Here is a 20,218-nt window from a genome sequence, read left to right on the forward strand (position 1 = left end):
GTTTGGGGTTTTTTTTTTTTTTTTTTTTTTTTTTTTTCTATGTTGTGTTGTGGTTGCCAAAGTAGAGTGGTGGTTGTGACCGGTGGTGGTGGTGGTGGTGGTTGTGGGTGTGGTTGTGGTTGTGACTGTGGGTGATGGTAGATGTGGTTGTGGTTAGTGCTGTGGATGTTTTTGGGGTAGTGGGATATATTATTTTATTGCAGTAGTTATATTATTTTATTAAGATGTTTATATTATTTTATTGCATTGAAAGTTAAAATAGATTCATTGCTGCAATATCTGTATAAGTAAAATAGATAAAATAACTTTTATTGGTACTAAATAGCTAAAATTATAAATTCACTGCTGTGAATGCTCTAATAGGCCCATTTGAGCTATATCAGCATTTGCTATAATGGAGTTTTATTGTACTGCGACTATAGATCTATAGTGGGTTGAATTTTAAATTGAGAAAGTGGGGTAGATGGCAAAGTTCACTCTCGCTTCGGATTCCTTCTTATCTCTCTTTCTCTCTTTTTCTCTCTTTCTCTGTGTATTTAGGCTATAGCAGTGTTTGCTGTAATGGAGTTTTATTGTACTGCGACTATAGACCTATAGTGGGTTGAATTTTAAATGGAGATAGTGGGATAGGTGCAAAGATCATTCTCTCTACGGATGCCTTCTTATCTCTCCCTCTCTTTCTATCTTTTTCTCTCTTTCTCTGTGTCTGAGCAAAAACTAAAAAACCCTCTGGTTTTTTATGAGTATATCAACAGATACTACTACCCATAATTTATGAGTATATCAACGGATTGGGTTACTATATGAAGATATTCAATCAAAGCAGCAAGGCTCCATATCAAGTGCGTACTTGGTAAAATTTTGAAGATACGATAGTGCAAATGATGATGAGTTGTAATCACTAAGGTATATCACTGAAATTTTCTTACTATGATTCGTAAACTTTTGTAGAACAATCTTAATTAGAACTAGGTCAAAGTCTGCATCTGTTAGAAGCGTTGAGCTATTATTTTAGTTCTATATGCTACCATGTTTTTATGAAAAAATTTCCCCTCTTTTATGGCGGTAACCATGTATCTTAAGGCACGCATATATATTTATATATATATAGTGGTGTAAATATTTGAATTAGGTTATGTAATATTGTGTTCGACCTGGAATATCTTAATTGGCATGAGATCCTGTCAAAAAGAAAGATTTTTTTTTTTTAATTAAAAAAAAAAACCTAATTTTGAGGACCTTTAAAAAATTTCTAAGGAAAAAAAAAAATTTAGTGGAATTTTGTAATAAAAATGGTTTCAAAACATTTTGAAAATGGTTTATTAACAAATAGTCCTTTCTTTGTCTCTCATAAAAGCATCGTTCTATTTCTTCTGACACTATATTTTATCTATATATCGCTCTCTGGCAAAAAGATAAAAAAAAAAGCCCTTTGTTTCATATTTTTTGTTCAACATTGTGGTGAAGGAGGTTTCTTATTATTGGAAAGTCTATAACTTTGTTAAAGCATGGTGCATTTGTTGTGAAAGTTTTATATTGAATGATCACTGTAATAGAATATTATTGGTATGGAGCTGTCTGAATTCTAGTGTGATCCATTTAGTTAGTTGAAAGTTTAAGAAGCTTTGGGAAAGTCTTTTAAAGCTACCTGAATTCTTGTGTATTTTTTTACAAGTGGGTCTTTTATTTAATTTTTGTCGTCGCTCACTCGCTTTCTTATGTGTTTGCGTTATTGTAGGATCAATCATACTTAGATTTAATTTTTGTTGTTTGCCGATTTTTTGGTAGCCATGAGTGTCGTTTGATTATTAGATTGCTAGACAAGTTGGATTGGTTTGAATTTTTATTTAAAAGAAATAGTCGGTAGGTTATATTGTTCAATGTGTATTTTAAAAGAATGGAATTTTGAATTTCTTGAATTTTTTGGGCAGTTCTCAAGCTATCCTTCTTATATATGTTGTTTTCTACCTTAGCTTGGCTGACCTTGTTCGTTCATCATTAGGGTCGGCTTTTGCATTTGACAACACTACTAACCAAAATGGTAGAGAGTGGCATGTATGCAACGAGACCAGAAATTGAATTTTCGGGCTTTTCATCATCCCACCAAACTGAAGAAGAGCAGCTTGATTTCCTCGAAATTAATCAAGCTGGTTATGATCCTGGTACGTACATATATTTCTCTAATTAAGTTCTAATAATTAAATTTTCTTAGCTTTTGAATTATATGAGTAGCAAAATATGCTTATTATATATGCTATTATAGTTTTTTTTTTTTTGGTTATAACAGGATTGCCATTTTGTCCCTTCTACAAACTGCCTGTCTTTCCTAACACTCTTGCGGAGCTAAACGATTTCAAGGAAGAGATCCCTGCCATATTTTTAGAATACGAGTTGCCTCCACGCAATTCATCTAAGACAGATGAAGGATGGGTAATTTTACATTTACTTTTTTTTTTTAATTGTTTTGTTTTTATAAGTTTTTATTTTTATTCATTTAATTATTTTATTTTTCGTTCTTATTTATCTATCAGAGATTCTTAGATTTCTTGGAGCAAATTACGCCTGCCGAAGTTACTTGGGAATTCGATAATACGAATAAAGTACTCCACTTTGGGCCATTTTTTCGAACAATATTTATGGGTATTGCGGACATTCTGTACTCATATCATAAGAGTAATTTATTTTCCGGTGATGTCATTGGTCGAATGAGGATTCATAATTACCTTCGCATTACCCACCCCTATACACCCGCCAACACCAGTTATAACGATTATTTAGATGGGAGGTCAAAAAAAAAGAAAAAAGATTTAGAAGGGAGAAAAGTAGATATCATTCACTTCCGGTGGCTTGTTGCAAAGGTTGTGAGAAAATTCTTAGGAGAAGATTATGAATCGCACTTATCTACGTATTTCAAGCTTTGTTTTTCGGAATTATTTCTTCACTCGGATGGGTTGGAACCTTACTACATGTTTCAATATTATCACCCTGTGTTCTACAATGATGGCGATAAATACAAGTTGGTCCATGTATTGGCTGATCTTCGAAAACGAGACGTACTGTACTTTACACAATTTTTTGGGCTTCACGATCCCAAGTATGGCTATCATTGTTGGTGGTCATCACTTGCAAAAGAAAATGACGAATCAATGCTTGGTGGTGTATATTTATACAAAGATAATAAGATTGCCGTGTATGACGATAATTCAAACAGTCTACCGATTTTTCTCCGGAACTGTCACGAGCACTATACAGGTGGTACTGAGACGAAAAACAGGAGGATTATAGAACGCAAACAACAGATTGGAAAGGAGAACGGGGAGAATCAAATCAAAAACAAAAAGGTGCAACAAAGAATGCGTCACTGTGGTCAACAAGCAAATTTACAGCTAGAGCTTAAGGTATGCATGATCTTCAATGTTATTTATTTATTTATTTTAAAATGTTAATTATTATGGTATGATTTAGATTTAAAAAATATGTTGGTTATTATGGGTGGAGAATGGGAATTAGCCTCCCAAAAGATGGGGTAAAATTGTTTACCATAATCTCTCTCAAACTCTGCAAATGTTAAAATATTATCGATGTTTTTTTTGGTGCAGTTGACTCCAATAATACAAAATATTCGACCGGATCAACTACCGTTCCACTGTGAACTTGAACCCAAGATAACCGAAAGCTTCCCAGGTATCTACGCATGTCTGATTGACTCGTGCATTCGAGGATTTAATGATCATGGGGAAAGGCGTTTTGGTTGCACGTTAGCCCAACTGCTGTTTGATAAGAGCCCATTTGGTTGTCAGGTAATAAATAAGTGCTCTTAAGGAATTAGTTAACAATTTATTTTAGAAATGTTTTGACATTACTCATATGAAAAACTAAAAACGCTGTGAAAACATTAATTTTTTTTTTCTCATAATTTTTTTTTTAAATAGATTATTTATCAATACCCTAAGAACATTTGTTAGCATTTCCTATAAAGAATATATTTATTTTTTTTTTTTTTGAAATAACGAATATATAAGAATATATTTGCTTGATTCTTATTATTAGTGATTAGGAGAATATGTCTGACTTATGAGTTTAATGCAGCAGCAACAACAGGTGGGGTATATCGGTGCCGCTACTTTGCAGACTCAGATCGCTCCTTAAAGAGAGACGAAGAAGAAAAAACGTAGGGAGAAAGGTGATTTTTTCTGCATATCATAATGGTATGGTAAATGTTTGATTGACTAATGATAATAAAAAAATAATAAAAAATAAAAATAATAAAAATCGGATCATTTTGCATGTTTGTTAAAACTTTAGGCCTATTTGGGAAGTTTGATTGTGGAGTGTTATGTTATATATTGTTGACATTTTTCATGTTGGGCTAGCATAGTCATTATTTTAGTGAGTATGTATTTATTAATAGCATGGATTTTATCACTGTGTGTTTGTTTGATTAGACAGCCTTTAGTGTGCAGGGCTTAAAATTTTAGTTCTCACAGCGGAAAGGTCCTAACTTGCCAAGGTAGGATTACCCATTAAAATCCAGTACATTATGATCGTTTCTTACCCATAAAATACACACCATTTCGTTTTTACTCACCATGTCTGTGGCTTCCTCCTTTTTGTTCTCATGGACTTTTATATTCACCATCAGGAATGCCCATGCTTGTCTTCTCATTATATTATGTCAAATATATGCTAGTGATCTTGTAGAGAATTTAACAGATTCTTCTGTGGATTCTAGCTAATTTTCTGTCAATTGATATATAGTTTACAATCTATATTTGTCTAAGAGTAGATTTGATGCTTTCATGCCATTAAGAGTGTTTCAAAGAAGCATTTCTGTTAATTTTTTGCTCTAATAGTTTTGATGGTTAATGTTAAGTGGGCACATTTCTTTCTCAATCCATCAAGCTAATGTTGTACCGGTTTAGATCAATAAAATCCTATAAGTTATGAGGATTTTGTTTGCCAAAAGGGGCTGTTTGGTAATGTTATTTTAGTAACGTTGTTTGTATTTTTTAGAAATACGTATGGGTGAAAAAGTGTGTAAAAATATGTGTAATGTTATTTAAATACTGAAAACTGTTGTTCAAAATACCCTACCAAACAGCTCTTAAGAGTTTTTGGACGGGGTTAGAATTTGGGTTGCACAAACCATATATTAGAAATGGGTAAAAGAGACACGCGGGAATGAGCCCACCTAAACGCAGCTTCTATCCAATGCCTCCAGTGCATTGGACTCGCTACGATATGACATGTGCCCATTTTTGAACACGTGTCATGATCGCAACAGGTCCATTATCACAAGACACTGGATAGAAGCCGCACTTTTCTACAATTTTGACATGCGGTGAATCAATAGTGGTCAGAAGTTGTGAAAATTTTTGTGAAGTAGACACGTCATTTAATGAGCCATTCACGAGAACAAAAGGACAACAGCAAAATGGTGGGCCTTTCCCAGCGCATGTTTTGGTACAATAATGCACTATGCGGTGAACGTTGATTTTCAAAAGAGTTTTTTCCTTTAGCCTATCCAATAAATTGTTTTCGAATATTTTTAGAGCATTCACAGTAGTGGTGCTAAAAAGCCATATTGGTATTTTTGGCTCCTCAAACACCTAAAAACATGCTCCAACAGTGGAGCTAAACTTATTTTTTTTAGCTCCATTACTACAGTGCACATCTATAGATAGATGTGCACTGTCTAAACAAAAAAAATTAATATTTTACTCTTGGCCTAATTAAAATAATAAAAGTCTTCCCACCATGCCTCTCTCACCTCACATCATGCCCTTCTCTCTCTTAGTCACTCTCACCTCTCCGTCTCAACTTCTCCAACCCACACCTCCGCTGGCCTCAACGTCACCGACATAAGTTGACCCAAGCCCCAAGCCGCCGATCCACGCCTTCACCCAATCCTCCATCTCAACGCTCACCCAACGCCGACAAGCTTTGGTTTCTTTGGATTTCGTGGGTTTCATCATCGATCCAAGCTCTGGGTTTCATCGTCAAAGCCATTGCTGCCTTCCTCAACCCATTGCTTTGGTTTTCCATCGATTAGACCCATTTGCCTTAGACCCACTTCTCTTTCGTCAATCAGACCCACGCTGACTCTGTCCTCCTCACCGAAGCCCAGCTTTGTGATTGGTGATTTTTTATTTTGTTTGTGATTGGTGATTTTGTTTGGTCTGGGTTGAGGAAAAAGATTGGAGATTTCGATTGTTGTTGTTGTTGTGGCTAATGGTAGAGGTGGTTGTAGTTGGTATGGATGTTTTTTTTGGTAGTGAGATATATTATTTTATTGTAATGTTTATATTATTTTATTATGTGTTGTTGTTGTTGACTGGTGGTGGTGGTGGTGGTGGTTGTGGGTGTGGCTAATGGTAGAGGTGGTTGTAGTTGGTATGGATGTTTTTTTGGTAGTGGGATATATTATTTTATTGTAATGTTTATATTATTTTATTATGTTGAAAGCTAAAATAGATTCACTGCTGTAGCATGTGTATAGGAAAAATAGATAAAGTAACTTTTTGTGGAACTAAATAGCTAAATTTTTAGCTTCACTACTGTGGATGCTCTTAGGGGAATAACATAGATTTGAATGGGTGTATTCCCCAAAGCCGAACCCATCGTCTCCCACTCGGTAGAGATGGCAACTTCAGCACTGTCTCGCTCATCACTGCATCCGCGTTTCCTCCCCGTAATTTACAACTGTGAATCTGGCTCATCAATTCCAATCAAACGAGCAGATTGGTATGTATGTTGGTTTTTAAGTTTCAAATTAGGATTTTTGAATCAGGGGCAGAGAAATATAGGAGATTAATAATTTGGGAGTTAGGTTAAGTCTTGGCAGTGTGTGATTAGCAGATTGCTTTAGGTGTTTTCGAAGCTCCATAGGAGCTCTTACTATGCGTTGTGATTGAAAACATTAATTTGTTGGAGATTTTATTTATTAATTGTCAGATCTGTGGTTTATAACAATTTGAGATCATATTGATATGATCAGGCTTAATTGGGTCCTGTAGTTGAGATATATGGCCTGTTTCTCTTATGCTTTTGCAAAGTTATTAACTGATAAAAGTATAAATCATAGATTAAGAAATTCCTAATTTGGTAATATTAGGACGAAGTTGAGAACAAATTTGAACTTGGATGTATTCTAAAATTACAACTCTGTTCAATATCTTTTCTTTTCTTTTCTTTTCTTTTTTTCTTTTTTTGAATAGGCAACTTTCATTCAATTATAAAAATGAAGCATCATGAGACAAGGCCGCCACAGCGGGTGGAGGAGAATCCTCAATCCAAACTAAATCCTCCTCTAAATTTCTAGCAAATTGGGCAAGAACATGTGCCACTGTATTCCCTCCCCTCCTAGTTTGATTAGTCCTAGCCCAATTTAACCCATGTATCAAGTGGCGAATGTCATCCACCACGCAGCCAAGAAAGGAATTGTTAGGCAGAGATGAAGAAATAGCTTGAATAACATTAGCATTATCACCCTCAATAATCAATCTTGAAAACCCAGTATCAACGGCAAACTCCAAGGATTTTCTGCAGGCCATCAACTCAGCTTCTTCACTGTTTTCTGCATCTGTTCAATATCTTTTCTTAGATGTGAATTTTGAAAAATTTATTATTGAATTAAATTTTCTTTTTTATATCTTTCATATTTGCAAAATTTTTACAATATCAAAGATCAATAGCTATGTCATTAATTAAATGTTTAAATTTTAAGTTTTTGTAGTCTTAAATTATGTATAAAAAATAATTTTATAGCTTGAATGGTAAATAAGTTTTGATTTATAAAATTTGAAATGAGTGTTAAGAACATAAAGAAAATAAAACCCAATGATTGAATTTCAAAATATGTAGTCATCCTAATTTTTTTAGTGGGAGTTTTGTGGCTAAACTTTGTACTAAATATTATATTACAATTTATGTTACACCATTTGCAACTTTGCAACTTGATAGTTTATACGCTTCTTTTATTAATAATATTTTGAATTTAGTAATAATAGCATATATTATAATTATGTATATCATGAATTTGATGTTAATGCAAATTTGAGTGAAATTGTAAATGGAAGTTCAAAGGATAGGCTGTCCATATGATTGACAATTGGATCTCCTAAAAATATCCTATTCATAATATCAAAAAGTTATTTTATCCATTTTAGCATAACATTTAACAATACACCTTACATTACATCTTCTATTTTAAAATTAGAATACGTTAAAATAAAGACAAAGTTTGGCTACGAACTTGATTGTAGTTGTTGGCTACAAACTTCTTCTAAAAAGATTAACATAACTACATATTTTGAAAATCTAGCCGTTAAATTGCATTATCTTTAAACATGCATGTCAAATTTCGTGTCAATTGAATGTTAGTTACTATTCGATTCAAGAACTTATTTTTTATGCATAATTTTATACTACAAAAACTAAAAATTTAAACAGTTGATTAATAATAAAGCTATTGATATTTAATCTTTTAGAAATTTTGCAAGCATGATATAAGAAAGAAATGTAATCTAATGGTGGATTTGTCAAAATTCACATCTAATGAAAAAATATTAAGTGGAGTTGTAACAATTGGCTATAACTAAGTTTATAGCCAAACTTCATTCTTTAAAAAAAAGTTTATAGCCAAACTTTGTTCTTAAAATAATATAAATAAAGTTTGCATTAACCACAACCAAAAACCATCATCACCACAACCCAAAACCGCCCACACAACCACAACACAAACCACCACTCAAAATGCTAATCCAAACCACCACAAACAACCAACAACCCACCACATTCACATTGGAATCCACCAATTCACATACTACCCCCACAACCCACCACATTCACAACTCTCAAAACCCATCCCAAAACCAAAAAAGCCATACANCCCTTCAATTTCTGCTTTTGCCAACAGAGCTGTAAAGCCTTCTGTGCATAAAAGGAACAAGTATGGTGATAATGGGTCACCTTGTCGTAATCCTCTTGATGGGTGTATCATACCACTATTTTATATATTTAATATGTATATATATAATATGTAGTATTCTCAACCAAAAAAAAATATATATATATATATATATATATATAATATTTATAATAGAATTGATATTGATACTTATAAAAAAAATATATAAAAAAAATTAATATTGATGTATTAAAATACTAAAATAGGCCTCGTAGTCTTAGTCATTGTACTTGTAGTGTTCTGATGTGTAGGCAGAGCACACATAAATAGTTATAATGTTATATTAAAAAAAAAAGAGGTAGAGTTTGAATTTTTGAATGATTTTCGTGTGGGTTATCAGTGACTTGTCACTTGTCAAGCACACAAAACAACAAAAAGTTAACGATTAAAATAAAAAGAAACATAAAAGGCAGAATAAGAAGAAGAAACATATGTATAAGCCTCTGAGCAGACAAAGAAGAAGAAGCAGCAGCAGCAGAAGCTGAAGAGAATATCACCAAATGGCGACAACGGCACCGTGTTAACGACGGCAATGACCCAAAAGCAAGAGCAAGTTTGTAAGTTATTGAGAAAGGAGAGAGATTATTAGATCTAAATTTTTTTTGTTTGTTATTTCGGTCCGGTATGAAGTTTTCGGCCGAAATCTGATTTGTTTACCGGTATGACCAGAACGACCCGGTATAGTCGATATTTAAACCGGTACAAAACAAACATATTTTGTACCATTTCGGTGCGAAATATTCCGGCCATACTGGCCGGGTACGGTACGAAATTAACTCCTTTAGTACGTAAATGACCAAACTAAAGCTTCAAAACGAAAACCCAGGCCTCATAGTTCTTGTTATTGGCTTCGATTTATTCTTATAGACATTGCAGTTACCTAAGAAAGACACGCCCAAGTGAAACTGAAACAAGGAATTGAACGGTGGAGATTGGTGATTCGGAGTGGATTTCGAGTGATCTTTGATGGGGATTTTGATGAGAGGGAGATGGAAGGCAACCATTGTATAGAATTATGGGGCAATTAATCAGCAAGATATACTAAGTACTAATCTGGCTTTTGATTAGCTAGAAGATGTCCTACATTCCAAATAAGTTTTAATATAAAATGCTTTTTTCCATACAAAGGACAAATTAAATTTGTTCCTGAAACTTTCATGTGTGAATGTAATCTACAAAAAAAGTACGAAATTTTTTACTTGTAAAAGAATTACATTGCAACGAAACCCGAAGAAAATAAAAAATGTAACGAAAGCCTGGAAAGAGAATTTCAGTTTTCTTTCATGAACACATACATCATCTCTTATATAATATGGACAGAAACTACATAAACATATGCATCACACATTTCTTATTAACTTCTCTAATTCACGGCCCCCTCTTCAACATTTTTCATCTGTTTGGCACTGCTAGCTTCCTTGGCTGTGTCATAGGACGCATGCAATCCAAAAAGGAAATAGTAAACCAAGATTATTAGAGTCCATAACCCGAACCTTTCAAACGATGCTCTATCAATAGACCCAAGAAGGAAAATGTTGATGGCAATTGATAGTGATGGCAGCCATGGTACCAATGGTACACCCCAAAGTTTTGGTTCCCTAGCCTGTGGAACAAAAAGCCAAAGCCCAATAGTTGACAAGAGCCAAATTGGTCCAGTTATTGCGTACGCAATCCAACCATCAGTAGATATGGCCCAATAAAGAGCAGTGGCAATTGAAGATCCAAGAATAAGGGCAAGAAACACAATGAATTTGATACGGTTTGCTGTTGTTGTCTCCCCACTAACATAGTATCGACGCACAAGAAGGCCAATAGCCACAAGCATAAAGATAAACAGTGTGGAGATTGAGAGCAAGTTTGAGAGAATCTCAAGCGATGTGAAGAAGGCAATCACTGCAGTAGCTGCAAGCATGACCACTGTGGCATTGACAGGAGTCCCAGTTTTCTCATTCACAATGGCGAGCCACGGGGGCATCATGTGTGTACGTGCAATATGTGTGAGATATCGAGCTTGACCCACTGCTGATACAAGCAAAACTGTTGTCATGCCCTTCAATGCACCAGCAGCAACTATGTACTTAGCCCATCCCCAACCTACGGCTTCAAATGCAACAGAAAATGGTGCATCTTTATCAATTTCTGTGTATGGTTGCATTAGGCATAGTGTCACGGCTAGTAAACAATATGCCAATGTAGTAATCACCATTGAGCCAACAAGACCAATAGGAATGTCCCGACCGGGATTCTTTGTTTCCTCAGCCATGGTTGAGACAGCATCAAATCCAACATAGGCAAAGAAAAGCACTGCTGATGCTTGAAAGATGCCACGGACACCAAACGGTGCAAAATCGCTGTAATTTTTGGTGTCTGCTTTTATAAGGCCTGCAATGATGATGAAGATAATGACAGCAACATGGAAGATGGAGGCAATGTAATTGAATCGCGAGGAGCCCTTTGTGCTCATAACAGCCATAACGCAAATGATAGCCAAGACAACAACGGCAATGGGGTCAAGGTATCTGTAGTCTGATGATAAACTATGGGCTACAATGCGGAAATCATTTGGCTGGTGGTTCAAGAGTGTGGCAAAGTAGGATGTCCAAGAACGGGCAACGGCTGCTCCACCAATCACGTACTCGAGTAGGATGTTTCCGGCAGCAATGAAGGCCATGAAATCACCCAGCTCTACCCTCAAATAGGCAAATGATCCACCTAGAGGAAAACATCTTATTAGCTTAATTAGCTGTAGTGTTTAAAGTAACATAAATTTTATTCAACTGTGCATGTCAAAGTAAAGGAAGCTGTCATGAATTCCCATTAACTAACAATTAACCAAAAAAGACAAATATCTCCAGAATCATGAAAGTAATAAATCAAAATTATTTGTATTTTTTATTTTCACATTCAAGTAACACAAGACATGTTAAGCTCAACTAAACGCAATACGCGAATGTGTACAACTTAATTGGAACATGCATTAGTATCACTATCACAACATGTAATATGCCACAAAAGCACATGACACGAGCCGTATCCTAGTAATGGTTCTGAGCCAATGGGTAAGATTGTTTTACAAGTTACAACTTATTTACAAGTTACAACCAATTCAACGCAATGGAGATTGCCGTGTAGTTAACGAATAATGACAATCACACACGCTAGCTAGGACTGGAAGAGGCAGCCGAAAAAGACCTAGGTATCAATTCTAATGGGCCAAGAAAAAAGTGGAGAGCCTCTCATCAAGGCTTAATTGGAGATGCAACCAAATAAAACCAAAAAAATCACCTTGTCCTGAGCGTATTAGATGGGTCAGCCTGGAATTTTGGACTCTAATTGAGTCTGGAATTACTATGACCCAGCTTGCCATTGTTGAACCTTATGCTCTGCAAATTTTATGAAATGCAGATATTATTTGCATTTCCAAAATTTACTTTTTACTCAGGATGAGAGTATGACACGCATTGTCATAATTTTTTACCCAATTTGCCAAAGTGGTGAATAAAAACAAAATTGATCAAAATTTGCGTAACACAAAAGTTGTATCTTTAAACTTTCTTGTTCTAATTACCAACTAAATTATCAGATTTCGTCAATCAAAAGGCAGAAAGCTTTTTCTTTCTTTACTTCTTTTGTTTTGGTTGTACATGGCTAATTGCCGTCACAAGCATTTCACCACTTGGCTATTAAATAAACCTAAATTCATCGCAACAACCCTCTTTACAATTTACATTAATTGTTTACCTAAAAGGCCGGTTTTATCTTCAAGACACGTACTTCATTTCATGTGAATTATAGAGCTTCAATCTATAACTTCTGCTCCTAATAATAGCTTTTTATTATCAGGTCAAAACACCAATCGGTTTTTGATGTAAAAGAAGATTGAACCCAAATTTTTTATTCAACCATAAGAGAATTTACCAGTTGAGTTAGCTGAAACTCACCAATATCAAAATGTATCAACAAACATACTGTCAGATTTTTCTCCAAATCTAATAAAAGGGTTACGTCAACGGGTATCTTTAAAGCAAATAATAAATCATGTTAGGAAAGTTTTAACACAAATTTTATGAAAAATATAAAAAATGGTCAAAAATTAATTATTTTTTTCTTTTCTCATAAAATTATTTTACAAAAAAGTATTTTGAAAAAAAAAAAACTAACGCTCTTAAGAAAATGATCTTATTCACATGAGGCGAAATAAAAATCTAGCAGGATTAAAAAATAATAATTGTAAGGCACCGTTGCAAAGAGCATGTGCATGGATATTTCTTCCGGTTCTGGTGAAAAGACCAATTGTGTGTGGACTTTTCTTTACAAATTACGTCATTTTCATAAAGACAAACTGGGATTTCAAAATCAGCTCTTGGACCATTTGTCCAAAGCATATTAAATATAATATATTGAGTGGTGACCAAATTCAAAAATATTTGGCCCATAACTCCATATTATATTATAAAAAACAGCCACCAGATTCTAGAGCTAGCTCTCACTTAAAAGTCAATATTACTGATAAAAAAAAAAAAGTCAATATTAAAACTAATATTTCATAAATTACACAAATTACATCAACCTAACTAAAAAGACAACAGAAAATTCTAACTAATCAATCACAAAAAAGACACTCTTGAATTTAATAACCATTAGGACAAAATCAAAAGGAAAACAAAAGCTGTAAAAACTCATCGGGCAGAATAACTGAAAAACAATCATATCCAAAATTCGGTCTAAAAAGTTGGTTTGAACTTTCAACACTCAAACTCAATTATTATAACAGTACTTTTCAATATTTTCCAATTGATTCTCTTTCAATAATAATACTAATTTATAAAATCATTATCTCTATTTATCTCTCTCTCTCTCTCTCTCTCTCTCTCTCTCTATATATATATATATATATAAAAGGAGAATTAAAGTTTTCTTTTTTTTACAAAACAATGTTAATAACATTTTTTTTTAAAAAAAATCAATGTTTATAACATTAAAATATCTTGAGTGGGTGCTTCATTTTGAGTTTGTTCGTTGTATGCAAATGGATTTATACATCTACCCCTAAAACTTTAAATCTAATGAGTGAAAAAGCGTGGAGGTAATTTTGCCGTTTGACTCTATTCTAAATAGTATTTTATTTTAAAGTTTAAACAAGTCACACAAGTTATTAAATAGTTTATATAACTTAAAGTACATCTAAATAATTTTATTAATTATTATGTAATGGGTTGAAAAAAAATTGCCTCCAAATCTAATTAAGTTAAAAAAAAAAAAGGTAAAATATCATTTTCGTCCCTAAACTATCACAAAAGTTCGTTTTTCGTCCCTAAACTTTCAAAAGTTCGTTTTTCGTCCTTAAACTTTTTCAAATGTATTGATTTTCGTCCCTCTCACATCAGCACATTGTCAAAGCCACGTCAGCACTCCGTCAGACGGAGAGATGAAAATCAATACGTTTGGAAAAGTTCAGGGACGAAAATAGAACTTTTGAAAGTTTAAGGACAAAAAATGAACTTTTGTGATAGTTCAGGGACGAAAAACAAACTTTTGAAAGTTTAGGGACGAAAAACAAACTTTTATAATAATTTAAAGCCGAAAATGATATTTTATAAAAAAAAAAAAAAAAAATCAACAAACAACGCATTTCCAAATATTAAAATAAATAAATAAAGCTCTTTCCAAGGAGCATTGAACTACCTCAATAGACACAGCTAAAGCCTAAACGTGTCAGAATAAATACTTTATACTCCCTCCTTGACTTAAAAAACAATTTAAAATCGAAATCCTAATCCTATGATCAAATCTTCAATTTCCTACGTATTAGTCACTTTTTTATATATATATATATATATATATTTAAAAGGCAATCACCCGTGTTAACTGCCTAATCAAATGACCATTAAAACTTGAAAGATAATCATTATACCAGCCATACAAATAAAGAGAAATAAATATATAAATAAAGCGAAATATTATATTTATAATATTTTTATAACAAATCTTAAACGGTAAAATTGTTATTAGCGATTATTGATAAGAAAAAAATAATTTAAGTTATAAATTCAAATAAAAACAGGTTATAATCTTTTAACTTTAATTTATTGTGAAAATATTATGGATAATATTATATTTCATAAATAAACATATGACTACAATAATTTTATTAAAAAAATTAACAAAAAAAATAAGAAAAAGAAGCAAGATTATAAGGATGGTATAGGTACCTGCGACTGGAATCTCAACGGCGAACTCGGTGTAGCAAAAGACAGAGAGCAAAGCAGAGATACCCGAAACGACGTAGGACAACACAACAGCAGGTCCCGCATGTTCTCGAGCCTCAAGCCCAGTGAGGACGAAGATCCCAGCTCCAATCACAGCTCCTATGCCGAACCACATGAGATCCCACCAATTCAGCGTCTTCTTCATCTCGTGCTGGCTCTGTGCCTTCACATCCACTAGCTCCGTCTGGTCCAACGACCGAGTCAGAACTCGGTCTTTCAGCCTACGCGGTGTGTCCTTCAACGCCCTCGCATAGTTTCCCCAGCTCCGAAACGATTCCTCGGGGAGAAAATCTTCTTTTGTGCAGGAGCACCCTCTTCTCCGAACACCTTCGTCTCCTCCGTAGTCTCCCATCTGAGTTAACTCACGTCTACTGTCTCTGTCTCTGTCTCTGTTTGCTTCCCAAGAATTTAGAATAGATAGAGAGAGAGGGAGATATTAGAGGAATACAATGAATCTTCTTTTTTTCCTGAATAATAATGAATCTTTTTCGAAAGCCCAGCTAACGTATTTATAATAGAGATTTACTGTTTTTAGAGTTTTCATTAATAAATTATTTTAAAAAATTTTAATAAAAAGATAAAAAAGTAATTAATTATTTTGACAACTAAAATAGATTGTTAAACCGAACTCTTAAATAATATTGTTTACGTTACAATCTAAACAGCATGATTCTAGGACATTCTATTTTAAGTAATATTTTTATAAAAAATTCAAAAAGTTGTTAAAGAAGTTTTTTTTTTTTTTTTTTTTTTTCATTTTTACATAAATAGTTTCTTAAAATAACTTATTAACCTAAGTATAATTATCTACCACTATTATTATTATTATTTTTAATTTGGTAAGTGTAAAACTTATATACATTTATTATAATCTTTAGATTCAATTCACTAGGTAGTTATATCCAATCAAGTTGTCAAAATCGGAATCTTACGTATGATCGTAGGAGGTAAGTGAGATTATGAATCGTAGAATCATATTGTGGATCGTAAGATCCTACATTATCTGAGAAAAAAAATACACTTTGATAAGTTAAATAATCACATAAATTATACATTTATTAATATAATTACCATACATCACTACATCTATTTGTAAGTATCATTTAAAGATGCCAAAACCTCAAAATGTGACACTCTATTAGTATATTTTATTTTGGGTCCAACTGACACTTTCTCTACATTAGAGCGGAAAAACTTGGTATATTAAGATTTTATTTTTCATTTGAGTCCAATTGAGCCTTCTATCAAGTTAAAGAAAATTACAAAAACTAAGGTCGTTTGGGATCATCAGAATCAAACTATCCTACCGATCTTGAACGATCGCAAAAATTCTTGAAAGATAGAGATCGTTTTGGGCATGTGAGATCGTAAAATCGTAAGATTGTAGGATCTAAATTGAGATTTTGACAACCATATATCCAATTAATTCAATTTGTAAAATCTCTGATGGTTGAATAACAGACCTAAAGTACAATCTCCGCTTAAACTAAAAATTGACTAGTGTCTTAATCTGATAATAAATATCTATTATTAAAAATGAACATTATAAGTTAAGATTCTCTAAAATAAAAGATACAATACATTAAGTTTTTCAATTAAATTCAAATATTCAATTAAAAAAAAAAAAAAAAAGATAACATTATAAGCTCCGTTTGGGTAGTGAGTGTTTGCGTCTACATTTAGAGTAGTTGCGTTTTTTGGCTTTTTTTTTTTTTTTTTTTTTTTTAAGTCCAACGCTTGTTACACTATTCATGGGACATGAACAGTACAATCAGGCAAATAAACAATAAATTTATTAATAAACAGTAACTAAAATATATTTTTAAATATATATATATTTTTTTCAGTTTTCACGCACACTATATTTACCTTATTGATCAATGTAATAAAGTGTATTTAATTAAAAAATCTAATATACTTCACCTATACTATACGTCTATATCATAAATTTCAAAATCTTTGAAAAATTTGCTCACTAGTCATTGCAGATCTACCAAGTTGTTGTTGTTTCTCAATTCTCTGTTTCAAGTTTGTCGCCTTATCACTTGCTTCTCCTTCTTTTACTTCTTTCTTATTATGTTTTTCTTTTTCACTTTTTGCTCTTCCCCCTCTTTTCCTTGTTTTTTCCTTCGTGAATATTTATGCACATTTTGAACCTTGTGGTCTGATGGGAAGTGAAAAAGACTAGTCCTTTTGTTCACTTTTTACCCATCCGAATGGACATGTGGCTTGGGGAGAACTTGTTTGTTCTCTGTACAATATGATTTTTTTTTTTTTTGTTTTTTTTTTTGTTTTTTTTGAGAATGAAATACTTCCTTAAAATTAAACCAAGAGGCTAAATCAGCCTGAAAAACATGAAGGATGTCTGGTGGTACATAATCCATTCAGATATTTTAAACGGGCGAGCTAACAGCCCTTCTAGCCAAAGTATGGGCAACACTATTTCCATGTCTACGAGTATGAGAAAAACGAATACAGGTAAAAAGAGAAGCCAACTGTTTAACATCATGTATAATGTGACTATGTAGCACTAAGGATGGATCTGTGCTAGACAAGTCCTTAAACACGACTTCTGAATCACCCTCCAAAATCACAGAAGTGAAACCACGTTCCACTGCGAAAACAGCAGCTCGCCTCGCTGCCAGAGCCTCGACTTGAGAAATAGTTGCTGGCAAAGGTATTTGCTCTGACAGTGAGGTGATGACTTCAACATCCGAGCTACGGCAAACTACTCCCAGACCGACTCAGCCCTCTTCAGAGAAAATTGCACCATCGTAGTTTATCTTTACCAAGTCAGCATTTGGTGGTCTCCAACGGACATGATTTCGGTGTACCAGCTTCTGGGAGGGAGACCTGGTACCTTGAAATTCAGCTCTCCTCTCCTTTGACAGATTGAGGATTTGATCCAGTGGACAAGTCGCTACCTTGAGGCGAACTTGGTTTCAACGATTCCAAATTGCCCATCTAGTAAAAGCCAGCAGCTCAGTATCTTTATTTTTTGACAGGGCAAAGCTGAAGATATCCTTCATAGATTGACCTTCCAAAGCCAAGAGCCAACTCCACTGCAAGTCAGACCGCCACACTACCTGCACATTTGAACAAAAAAAAAATAGAGTGTGAGCCATCCTCAATCCGCTCCTTACAGTTCTCACAAAGGGAATCTTGGGCAATTTTCCTGTGAAACACATTTTCTTTAGTTGGGAGAGCTTCCTTGCACGCTCGCCATACAAAATTTTTCACTTTGTTTGGAACTTCTAACCCCCATATCTTCTTCCAAAACGATGAGTCATCAACTGCTGCTTGGGCTAGTGCATTGTCTTCATACAAGAAACGATACCTTGACTTCACAGTGTATTGGCCCGATGGTGTGAATGGCTAAATAAGCTTATCTCATTGGCTGAAAGAACTCAATGGGATGCCCTTGATGAAAGCTGCATCTGCTGGTTTGAAAACATGCTCGATGACTTCATTACGCCAAGTTCTAGTAGACTTATTAATCAAAGCTGCCACTAATGAATTCATCTGCCCCTAAATCTGAGGAGAAGTAACTTTGGCCCTCCCTTTTAAGGGGAGCCAATTATCTCCCCAAATCCTTATTTTCTGACCATCTCCCACTCTTTATAGTGCCCCCTTTTTTAAGACATCACACCCCTTAAGGATACTCCTCCATGCATATGATGCCAAGACTGAATCCTTAGCTTCAAGGATGGTTCCAGTGGGAAAGAAATAGGCCTTAAAGACCCTAAAAAAGAGGGAGTTATCATCGTGTAGAAGTCTCCAAGCTAACTTGGCAAGCATAACCTCATTGAACAAAGTGAGGTCCTTAAACCCCATTCCCCCTTTATTTTTATGTCGACATAAATCATCCCATCTCACCCAATGGATTTTCGCCTCTCTCCTCTTTGACCCCACCAAAACTTTCTAACATTACCTCGATCTCATGGCGCAAAGTGATCGAGAGTTTGAAGCAGCTCGTCGTGTACGTGGGAATAGATTGAATCACCGATTTAATTAGAACTTCACAACCCGCTTGTGACAAAAGCTTCCCTTCCCAACCCTGCAATCTCTTCCAAACCCTTTGTTTTATTTTCCCAAAGCTAGCTTTTTTATTTCTTCCCACCATGGCTGGTAAACCCAAATACTCCTTATATTGTTTCACCTCCGAAACCCCGAGTTCTTCCATAATCTAGGTTTTTTGCTCTAAAGGCGTGGATTTGCTAAAGAAAAAGGGTCATCTTGTCTCCATTCAATCTTTGCCCCAAAACCTTTTCATATGCAGCAAGAATCTTCATCACCTTTCGACATTCTTGGATTGTAGCCCTATAGAACAAAAGGCTATCATCGGCAAACAACAAGTGAGTCAGCTTTGGACCATTACGACAAATTGATACACCTTTGATATCACCATTGCATGCTGCTTTTTGAATCATTCTATTAAGCCCCTCGGAGCACACCAAAAAGAGATAAGGTGAAAGTGGGTCACCTTGGCGAATACCCCTACTCGGTTTAATGTTCCCCATGGGTTCACCGTTGATCAAGATGGAGTATGTCACCGTAGTGATACATTCCAGAACAAGGGCCACCCACCACTCATCAAAACCCATCTGCAACATAGTACTTTCCAAGAAGGACCATTCAACCCTATCATAGGCTTTGCTCATATCTAACTTGAGCGCCATAAAGCCGAAGCTCCCTGAATTATGATTCTTCATATAATGCAAGGTCTCATAGGCAACTACGATATTATCTGTGATCAAGCGACCCTTAATGAAAGCACTTTGGTGTTCGGAAATGATATGAGGTAGCACTCTTTTCAATCTATTTGCTAATACTTTTGAGAATATTTTATATAGCACATTACATAGACTGATGGGTCTGAACTCAGAAACCTGTACAGGATTTTTTGTTTTTGGGATCAAGGTAATGAAAGAATGATTTAGGGGGTTAGGCAAAGAACCAGAACTCAGAAAATGCAAAACAG

The 20,218-nt window shown here is 34.3% G+C and overlaps 3 protein-coding genes across 4 annotated transcripts; 1 reads left to right on the top strand and 2 right to left on the bottom strand.

The window, feature by feature from the left end:
* Positions 1-429: 429 nt before the first annotated feature.
* On the top strand, positions 430-6,285 carry LOC111987306 (uncharacterized). Of its 2 annotated transcripts, none has more exons than XM_065769370.1 (6): positions 430-906; positions 2,003-2,162; positions 2,288-2,430; positions 2,532-3,398; positions 3,600-3,800; positions 4,093-6,285. In XM_065769370.1, exons 2-6 carry the CDS (start codon positions 2,039-2,041, stop codon positions 4,147-4,149), a joined length of 1,392 nt encoding a protein of 463 aa, XP_065625442.1. In that variant the 5' UTR covers positions 430-906; positions 2,003-2,038; the 3' UTR covers positions 4,150-6,285. The 2 variants fall into 2 exon arrangements, with proteins under 2 accessions (XP_065625442.1, XP_065625441.1); XM_065769369.1 differs by having other exon boundaries at positions 431-906; positions 4,090-6,284.
* A 3,856-nt stretch (positions 6,286-10,141) lies between these two features.
* LOC112021760 (cationic amino acid transporter 1) lies at positions 10,142-15,721 on the bottom strand. Its single transcript, XM_024054326.2, has 2 exons — positions 15,181-15,721; positions 10,142-11,680 (listed from the first exon to the last, which is right to left on the bottom strand). Exons 1-2 carry the CDS (start codon positions 15,587-15,589, stop codon positions 10,332-10,334), a joined length of 1,758 nt encoding a protein of 585 aa, XP_023910094.1. The 5' UTR covers positions 15,590-15,721; the 3' UTR covers positions 10,142-10,331.
* Positions 15,722-19,454: 3,733 nt separating this feature from the next.
* On the bottom strand, positions 19,455-19,916 carry LOC136065759 (secreted RxLR effector protein 78-like). The gene has a single exon (XM_065769367.1). It carries the CDS (start codon positions 19,914-19,916, stop codon positions 19,455-19,457), a length of 462 nt encoding a protein of 153 aa, XP_065625439.1.
* Positions 19,917-20,218: the final 302 nt, after the last annotated feature.

The sequence above is a fragment of the Quercus suber genome, unplaced genomic scaffold (genome assembly GCF_002906115.3).
Source record: "Quercus suber isolate HL8 unplaced genomic scaffold, Cork oak 2.0 scaffold_1128, whole genome shotgun sequence".
NCBI lineage: Eukaryota > Viridiplantae > Streptophyta > Magnoliopsida > Fagales > Fagaceae > Quercus > Quercus suber.